Here is a 10,759-nt window from a genome sequence, read left to right as displayed (position 1 = left end):
ACACACACAAACAGTCGCACTATGGCGGCAGGTGGTGGTCGGAGGTGCTAGCAACCACCTCACAGTGGTGGTGGTGGTTCACTTTTGATTCCTGATTACTCAACCCCCACATAACACACCCTAAAAATGGACACACACCCAAAACACATCTGTTTATGAAATAGACCTACCCACCCACCTAGTGGCGTACGGTGGCGGAGGCAGTGGCTGAGCTAGGTGGCACCAGCATCGGTTAACGGCAACAACTTCATTATCGGGGGCAGCCACCATGGCCGGCTGCCATGGTGGTTCTTCACGCCTTTCATTTGACAGAACCCTCTCCCATGCGCCATCACATAACAAACCAGAAACCCAACCACCATCCCCTGGTGGCGTGCGGCGGACGGAAATACCACAAAAGGTGGTCACTCAAAGCTTACGGCAGCGTCGGGCACAGCCAGCCGTAGCACAGATGGAACGAAGAGGAGATGTGACTGGGAGAAACGACGGCTATGTTGCTCCGCTTTCCTCCTGCCGCGACGTCATTCTCCGGGGAAGCTTCACATCGATCTCTGATACCGTCGGCAATAAAGATGTGCGAGGTTGGCTTCGTCGGCTATTGGCGATGGCGCTCCAGTGAACTTCTACGGCGACAAGCATGGCGGCTGGAGGGAGGTAAGGTGAGGGTGGCGGTTGAATGAAGCATTAGGGTTAGGATTCCGGGTGGTGAGGTTGTATACCCGCCTCATGTAAAGATCGGCCCATAATGACGCAAATGGTCCTTCACTTCTCTATTTTCTTTCAAAATGGGTCCTAAATTTCCCCTTTTAACCCCTCCTTCTAAAAACCTTTACAAACCAAGTCCGAATCTTACCAATCAGCCCCCTCTTCTACAAAATCTTCTCATCTTAGGTCCAGAATTTACTTTTTAGTCCCCGCTTCCATAAATCCTTACGTATTAAGTCCGAATAATACCAAACACCCCTTGACTTATGAAAATCTTTACAAATTAAGTCTGAAAATTACACTTTAACCCTTGGAGATTCAAATCTTGTCATTTGGCTTCCCGAAACCAACTCCCAACTAATTATTATTTGATTTTGGATTATAATAACACATAATAATAATAATAATAATAACAATTGCTTCTCTGGGTTCCAGGTTTATTATTTAATTATTATATTTTAAATAGGATGTTACACTCAAGTCTTCAATCATTTAGCTTCCAAAAAAACATTTCTTGTAATAAAAAGGGATTTTCCGTTACTATGGCATGCATGTCAACTTGGCAAGCATGTTTGTTTGTCTTTTGAATTATCTCAAACTATTGTTAGGTCACCTTTTCATATTATCTATTCCAATGTTTGGACCTCTCTGTTGCAAATTTATAGTGGTATTAAATGTTATGTCATATTTTTTGATGAATGTTATCACTTTGTTTGGGTGTATCCATTACGAAAAAAATATGAGGTGTTTTCCAAATTCTTACATTATTGCACCTATGTAAAAACCCAATTCAATTCTGGAATTCAAATATTTCAATTTGATAATGGAAATTAATTTGACAACCATCCATTTCATCAACTTTGCGACACCCATGGTATTTACATGTGTATTTTGCAGATACATATCCTAACAAAACGGAAAATCTGAATGCATGCTTCAAACATTTAATAATGTTGTTTGCACCCTTTTGTTTCTAGCCTATCTTCCTCCTACATATTGGGTGGAAGCTCTTCATATGGCTATGCACTTATTAAATATGTTTCCATCTACCAACCTTCAACATGACACACCATTCGAAAAATTATTTAACAACCGCTCATCTCAACCTATTAATGTCACACCCATATCTGTCGAACCCAATTATGGCGATAACTTCCCATCGATGACCCCATCTCCACTCCCCCTCACCACCTACATCAACCTCTATCAACCCCTTGGTAATCAAAGCACCACCTCGACAAAACCATCTCCCAAGATCCTTCCTATAAATTCTCACCCCATGGTCACCCGTGCTAGCCACGACATCTCCAAACCAGTACAAAAACTAAACATTCACATTGACTCAACCCCATTCTACTCCCACGCCTTCCAAGATCTCAATTGGTTAAATGTTATGACCAAAGAATACAATGCACTTATATCTAACAGAACTTATATATATATATATATATATATATATATATATATATATATATATATATATATATGTGTGTGTGTGTGTGTGTGTGTGTGTCTCGGCCTTCTATGTTAAAGTTGTTAACAATATTTGGGTGTTTAAAATTAAATATAATGCAGATGGGTCCTTAGCTCGGTACAAGGTGTACCTTGTTGCAAACCGGCATAGCCAACAACTCGGTAATGATTGTGACGAGACCTTTAGTCTGGTTGTCAAACCTATAACCATTCAGATTGTCCTCAGCCAGGCTACATCTTACAATTAGCTCGTTCATTAATTAGATGTAAAGAACGTGTTTCTTCACGACCATCTCCATGAGACTGTCTACATGCATCAGCCTCCTGCATTTTGTGACCGCACCTTCCCAAATCATGTATGCATTTTTAAATGGCCTCTCTTTGGCCTCAATTAAGATACTCAGGCATTTTACCTTAGATTTGCTAACTTCATCACCAATTATGGCTTCATCAAAAACTAATCAGATTCCTCTCCCTTCATATATAGGCAAGGTAACTAGATTGCTTATTTATTTATTCTATGTTGATGATATTGTGTTGACTCGATGTTCCACGAGCCTCCTTTAGTAGGTTATTACTACTCTTCATTCATATTTTACTGTATCCGATCTTGGCTCTTTGAACAATTTTCTGGATATTGCAGTCAGTAGAGATTGTTATGGCATATTTTTATCTCAACAAAAATATGCCACATAGATTCTTGAGCGGGCTAAGATGCTTAATTATAAATATGATTGCACGCCAGCTGACACGTCAAGCAAGTTTGATGTCACCGGAGCTCGTCTCTCTGATCCGACTCTTTATCGGAGTCTTGCATGTTCTCTTCATTATATGACTTTCACCAGACCAAACACTACTTAGGTTGTTCAACAAGTGTGTTTATTCATGCATGATCCCCGAGAGCCTTACTTGACGGTTCTCAAGAGCATTTGATGATAAATCTGTGGTACACTTGATCATGGTTTACAATTATATGTCACTCCCTCTCATGGTCCAATGGCATACTCTGATGTTGACTTGACTAGGCAGGTTGCCCAACCACTAGAAAATCAAACTCCAATTATTGTATCTTTTTGGGTAAAAACCTTCTTTTATGGTCCTCTAAGCGCCGAGGCACAATCTCTCGGTCCAATGTGAAAGCCGAGTATTGTGGTGTTGTGAATACTGTAACAGAGACATGTTGGCTTTGCAATTTACTTCGTGAGCTCTACTATCCATCAATTTCCTCTACTCTGGTGTATTGTGATAATGTTAGTGTGGTTTACTTATCCACAAATCTCGATCGATGTCAACACATTAAACACATCGAGATTGGCATAATTTCATCCGAGACAAGGTTGTTATGGGTCATATTTGTGTGCTTCATGTTCCTTCCTCGCTTCCTTCATCTCTACGCAAATATTTTCACCAAAAGGCTTTCGTCATCTCTATTTCTTGACTTCAGAGTTCGTTCGAGATCTTCCATTACGATTGTAGGGAGATGTTAGGCGAATATATATGCATTTGTTGTATCTTATGTAGAAGCCCCTAAGTCTTGTATAGGCCATCTATGTGATAATACATTAAGTTCATGGGAAAATATTTTATTAACACAAAGTAACTTTATAGCAATCAAATTCCCCTTTTGTAAATCTTATAATACTTTCCTTTGTGTACTCTAATTCTGTGTCAATGTGTAAATATGAACTAACAATCGTTCTCAAAGCCATCAGCCATAGTGTCATGATAATAAATTAGAAACTCAATTTAAATCAAATTAAAATCTAAACTTTCTTAACTATACTTTGAATCTCAAAGGTTTCTTAGGTTTTTTTTTTTTTTTTTTTTTTTTTTTTTTTTTTTTTTTTTTGAAAAGGGAACTATCCTGACGAGGGTTTCCGGTTTCCTGGCCAGTCTTCGCGCACCGACTAATCCCCCGCTGCGAACATGAGACTATGTCTCATGCCCTGGAGTCACTGCAGACGAACATCGATGACCATAGAGGCTGAGCAGTGTCAAGATTTGAACATAGGTCAATAGGTTATTCATCATATCTTCCTCATGTCTTACCAAGTCAGCACAACCCAAGTGGTTTGGTTTTTCTAGTTTTTTATTATTTTTTTTAAATAACAAATCTAACCTACTCCTATTATATTACTCCTAAGTTCGTATATATCTCTAACGAGACTTGAATCCTCAACCTCAAGAAGAGAGGACAACACCAAATATTGTTGGTCTAGAAGTCATTTAGTTAACAACTACCACTATGTACATCTTGAGTGCAAAAATTCAATTGTAATCAAATAGAAATAGGCTTAAGCCACAACTTGCATTTCCCCGGTACTCGTGTTTCTTGCTGCACAGGGACCTTCAAATCACGCCTCTTCTTAACTGGATTTGATGTTAAGATTCGCAGACCAGAATCCTCACTAATCTCCAGAACCTCAGGCAGCCCGTTAATGCACCCATTAGACATACCAACATCAATCCTTATCGCTTTGTTATTGCAAGCTGCGTTTATGCCACCCTTTTGAATAGTATGACCCATGATCATCCTCCTTGCACCTGGAATTGTCGCAAGAGTATGTTCCAGCATACTCCTGTCGCAATCATTAACCACTTTGTTAGAAAATTTTCGTAACCAAAGAACTGAATTCTCGGTATTAACTATATCCGATGATACAGTCTCTCTCAAACCAGTAATCCAATCCCTCACCTCTTCGTTAATCCGTTCCAATCCATAAGATACATGGTGGGGTAATATCCCTCCATGAACAAACACGGATTCCCCTACAACAAGCACAGTCAAGTTTTTTGACAAAAACCTACTTGCTATAGGACCCTGACGTCTCAATGCAGCAATCCTGGCTCTAAACCCATTTACATATTCTTCTTTAATGCCAGGAAAACTTGAAGGAATCCCATCGTATAAATCTTTAGGTTTCTTTAATCCATCGCATAATCGCTTCATGTTGTTGCCTGTAGTAAACCAATCTGCCCAGTTTTGGAATTCATCAACATAAGATCGATGAGTACACCGAAAATTACCATTAATATTCATGATTTCGTGATTGCCATTCAAGGTGATGACATTGCCGCCGACCTTAGCAGCCTGTCGTTTTAGTTTCTCGAGAAAGTAAAGGATTTTGAGTTCATGTCCACCACGATCGAGGACGTCGCCGACTTGTACAAGAGTGGTGTTGCCACCAGACCACTGGTCCTCGGAGTCGATGAGACTAGCGAGGCGGAGAGCTTGTTTGGATTTATGGAGGTCGCCATGGAGATCGCCTATGGCTGTTAGACGCTTAGGAGAAGGGTAGAAGGTTTGAGTAAAGGGAGGAGATGGAGGATCGGGTAAAAAGGTCCCGGTTACGCAGAAGTCAACGAAGGTATCCACGAATGATGATACAAGATTGGGTAGGTTTTCGCAGATGATGTCTGCAGCCATTAATTGTCTCTCGTTATTGTGGGAGGAAGACGAATTGTGTGCACTGAAGTTCTTATTGAATGTGTCCGGTATTAGTATTTCTCAGGATTTGATCATTATACTTATCTTATAGTATTTGAATATAACGATTTCCTTTCCATATATGAGGTTATTGTATTGTATATACATTGACATTGTTGATGATAAAAAATAAATAAAAAATAAAAAATAAATATGGGGGAACCTATGGGGGCTATAATACCAATATAAGGCATGTTTATTAGTTTTGATAGTTATCCATTTATCATATAATTTTCATAACCGTTCGATGAAAATTATTGTAGGTTTGTTTTTCATGATTTAGTTACTTCGATTTGAATTAAGATAAAAATCAAACAATGTATTTTTAATGATTTCAGTTATATATAAAAAAAAAAATCTTTGACAAACGAAATTAAGATAAGGATAGCTGTTATTAGAGCTATTACAAACAACAGAGAGCAATAGCAATTTAAAATTTGTAAATAATATGGATCATGAATCTTATTAGAACGTAATAAATCAACAAACAATCAATCATAGTGTAATTAGAATACTACCTCACTGTTGGAGACATTATTAAATATATTTTCTTCAATCATTAATCCATAAAACGTAGGAAACATGAGTTGCTAGACATCTAACCAAAGAAACTTCTTTCCTACTTCCTTACCTGTTGACGGTCAGTAAGTGTGGTGGATTATTGGATGATGTGTAAATGACCTATCAAGGCTCTCTTTTATTTAGAGAAAATTATAAATTTTATCAAATACGTTATGACTTTTTAAATAATAGCAAAAAGTTAACGTTTTTCCAAAAATAGCCATTCATTTCATAAGTGATTGCCGTGAAATTATAATCGGTCTCTCCAACTGTGATTTTGCCTTGTTGGGAAATGAAATAGGCTCATGTGCCAAAAGTATAAACCCTAAATTTTGGAAATAATCTTCATTTTCACACTTTCAATTTCAAGAAATCCTCTTAACTATTTGTAATGGGTGAAGATAAATATTCTTCCAAAAAATTGGTATGTTTTCTACTTATTTTACTAAAAGAAGACTGGGCAATAGCGGCGATGGCTGTCGTCGCTAAAGGATAGGGTTGTCGCCAGTAATACCTTAGCGGCGACCTGTCACTGCAAATGCGTCGCCGGTGATGCTTCGTCGCTAATACGCATATGGTCGCCGCTAAAAGGTCCTCGTCGCCGCTATTGACATGTCGCCGTTAATACTGCACCGTCGCCACTATTGACATGTCGCCACGTACAAAAGATGTCGCCGCAAAACCAGTTCGGTTCTTTTTATTTAACATTAGATTTATAAAAAACAATATAACATTTACAAAATCTGATAACTTTTTATAGAAATATTAATCAATACACAACCAATCCAAAATATTAATACATACCACAACCTAAAGTATTCTTCCAAATTACAAAACATTTCATAAAATCCTAAAGTAACTACTAGTCCTCATCATTTCCTTCATTAGTTGGTGGCGGCAATGAGCGAAACCGCTCTTCGAATGCTACAAAACAGGTCAGGTCCTTTAGTATTATTTGCAGCATTTCCAACTATAATATATATATATATATATATATATATATATATATATATATATATATATATATATATATATTACCAACATATCATAATAGCATTATAATTTCCAAAAATTATACCATTCTATAAAATATCAACATATCAACATATCAAATACACTTAAACATACATCTACTTTCCATTATAGCATTTACTTTCCAAAATATTACCAAACTACAAAATATCAACATATCAAATCATAACCAACATATAATTATACCATTCTATTTTCCATTATAGCATTGTACTTTCCAAAAATTACCAAACTACAAAATATCAACATAAAACCATAACCAACATATCATTATAGCATTCTACTTTCTAAAAATTACCAAACTACAAAATATCAAGATATCAAATCAAAACCAACATATCATTATAGCATTCTACTTTCCATTATAGCATTGTATTTTCCATTATATCATTATACTTTTCAACTTAAACTAACAATTACATGTGATTGTGGTTGTTCTTGTGTCACTCGTTGTTCCTGGTCGTACATGGACACAACAGTAGGGGGTTTACGCCCAATGCCTCTGACATGTCCGCGTCGAACACTCAATATTCTTTCAAAGCAGTTTTTATATCAGTGAGTGTTAGACTCCTTGCTTCAGAAGTAGCTTGGGTTCGTTGGTTGATCTCCTCGAGTAAAGCATTCTATATTTTCAAAAAATAATAAAAATCATAAAAATAAGATTACTAAATACCCTTGACGATATAAACACTTATATGAAAATACAAATTAACCATTTACGTATTGTTGCTCAACTGCGGGACTATAAAATACCCCTTGGCGATTGGAATTAGCCTTACGAAAAACTTAGATTCTACTGATATCCTATTTAACATTAAAAATTAGATTACTTATACTTTAAATAAATATTTAAATATATCATAACTTACTTCTTGGAAACATGCATTGATGTACGAGCTCGAACCCCCTCAGTTTACAACTACTTGTTTTGCATGACATTCTGTGTTTGACGCTGAACGCCTTAAAAATTCTGGTGTTTGAAAATGTTCAACTACCTTCGCCCAATTTTCATGTGACATACCCTTGGGGATGTTGTTTAATGCGGCTAGGATATCTGCAGGCCCCCCGATTTCCTTAAAATAAGAATGAACTTTACTTTTTCGGCCTCTGTAAACTTTTGCAAGACTCGAATCATTACTCCGCAACAATTGAGCACGTTCCGGATCCATGTTAACCTTATCCAAATCAAACTTATTCTGCAAAATAAAAAAAATAGTTAATTAAATAACAATCACAACTAAGCTTAAAATTGTATCCAAGTTATCTTTAGATGCACAACTGTTGCATTCCTTAAGGCGGAGAAAACATTGTCCCAACCAGATATGTTGAAAGGGACATTGTTCCACAAATACCTCCCAATTTCATGTGTGAAGCAATTACCATGCTTCCCGACAGGGGAATATGTGATCTCCTTGTCGAAATCCAATCCACGGGCTTGCCCTTGTTTGCCTGTATCAACTTTCCCAGCTCGATATTTTTTGACATGCCCTTTCTTTTTTTTGGAAGCTCGACTGAAAAAATACAATTTAAAATATTAGTCACGATAATTTATAATAAAATAATAAAAGTAGTTAATAAATATATCATAATAAAACTTACCATCATGTCCGTGCTAACCACGACCAAAGCTTACTGGAGGTAGTGGATCCCCAACTCCATAACCTCCATGTCCAAGCCCCATAACATCGGCCATCATGGCAAAGAATATCACCCAAGTAAACCTCATCTGTAGCCTGTAAATTATAAGATGTACAATATAGAAATACAATATAAATAAAAGTTAGTTACCATGCGAAATTGTAAGATATACAATATAGACAAACAACATAAATAAAAGTTAGACAAACAATATGAATGAAAGGTAAATTTCAAATAAAGTTTCTATTACAAAAAAAAAACATTTGATTTTTGTAATCAGTAACTTCATCATATACTTCAGTGTCTTCTTCATCAGTATCATAATCAGAATCGTCATCATCATAATCAGTCTCTTCCTCGGAAACATTATTGATTCTACCCATTGGTGGAGGTACTTCGGTGTCGTCTTCATCGTCATAATCAACATTGTTTTGAGCTACATCAAGATTGTTTTCAAAGTATTATGAGAAGTCGATAAAAAGTCTAGCTCCATATGAAGAGTTGTTTTGAACTATGTCAACATTTTCGGCCTCTACATTGTCGACATCTAGGACAGAGTCACTGTAAGCATTTTGGACACAAGCATTGTCGGATGGTAGATCCCAAATACCTCGATGATTAACATGCTCGACGAAACAACGAGGGTTTCTGTTTTGGTTTCTTCGATGATTAACAGGCTCACGGATGTAGAACACTTGTTTGGCTTGCGAAACATACATGAGTTGATCATCTAGGTACGCTTCTTTTCCTGTGTCGATACTGATGAAATTATCATCAGGAATGTCTCCCCTATCGAACCACTTGCACCGAAATATTAAAGTCACATAATCATATGGATATTGCACCTCCATAATCTCTTCTAACTGGCCATAATATTTCTCTCCATTGTCACCAACTGCTAGAACCCCAGAGTTTTGCATTTTGCGTTTTTCATCACGACTAAGTACCATAAACCTAACACCGTTGACTATGCACACGGTGTAAGTATAAACATCAATTTGTGAACCAATTGAAAGGGCTGACAACTCTTTGTGGAATTCTAGAGAGTTTTCTTTTTCCATCTGATAAACCTATTAAACATATGTTGATGTCTTATGTATTCTTGATTAATTATATTTATCAGAGATATTTGTTTGTTAATTATTATTACCTTTTCAAGAAACCAGTTGGGAAATTCGGTCTTCTCATCACTTTCAGGATGTTCATATTTGAATTTTCTATATTGATGAATATATATATATATATATATATATATATATATATATATATATATAATTGATGAATGGAAAAAAGTAACAATAAATAATGAAAGATAATTAAAAGTAATAACACTTACTCGATGTATTTTTCGATTTCTTGACAACTATTCAATATAAACCATTCTATATTATGTTTCTCCCTTATATCAAGATGTTTGATTTGCGTTGCGCTCGTCGGTCGACACTTGGACTCAAACATCCAAAAAATTGTTTTTTCAATGATAACATCTTCGTTTCTTTCAAGGCGATTGACATCTCGAAGGTACATCGAACAAAATGACAAAGCTTCTTCAGCAACATAACCTTCAGCTAGACAACCTTCCGGCCTCGCCTTATTTCTAACGTAGTTTTTTCGTTTTTTCATATACCTTTCGAATGGATACATCCATCTCATACATATCGGGCCTCCGACAATCGCTTCATCAGGTAAATGCAAAACTAAATGAATCATAATGTCGAAAAACGCTAGAGGATAAATCAACTCTAACTTGCACAAGATTCTAATAATGTCAACTTTTGCTTTCCTCATATCTTCCACCTTTAGTGTTCTGGAGCAAATTTCCTTGAAAAACGTACAAAGACCTACAATTGGTGTAGAAGTTTC

General features: G+C 36.5%; 1 protein-coding gene across 1 annotated transcript; it reads right to left on the bottom strand.

Annotated features, from left to right (window-relative positions):
- Positions 1–4,032: 4,032 nt before the first annotated feature.
- LOC111886278 (shewanella-like protein phosphatase 2) lies at positions 4,033–5,808 on the bottom strand. The gene has a single exon (XM_023882514.3). It carries the CDS (start codon positions 5,603–5,605, stop codon positions 4,457–4,459), a length of 1,149 nt encoding a protein of 382 aa, XP_023738282.1. The 5' UTR covers positions 5,606–5,808; the 3' UTR covers positions 4,033–4,456.
- Between the last annotated feature and the right edge of the window lie 4,951 nt (positions 5,809–10,759).

This window comes from Lactuca sativa, chromosome 2 (assembly GCF_002870075.4).
Source record: "Lactuca sativa cultivar Salinas chromosome 2, Lsat_Salinas_v11, whole genome shotgun sequence".
NCBI lineage: Eukaryota > Viridiplantae > Streptophyta > Magnoliopsida > Asterales > Asteraceae > Lactuca > Lactuca sativa.
Note: the sequence above shows the minus strand (reverse complement) of the source record. Positions and strands in the feature narration are given on the sequence as shown.

What these genes read in the sequence shown, in the direction of transcription:
- LOC111886278 (XM_023882514.3), bottom strand. Translation starts at nt 5,605, where the DNA reads ATGGCTGCAGACATCATCTGCGAAAACCTACCCAATCTTGTATCATCA.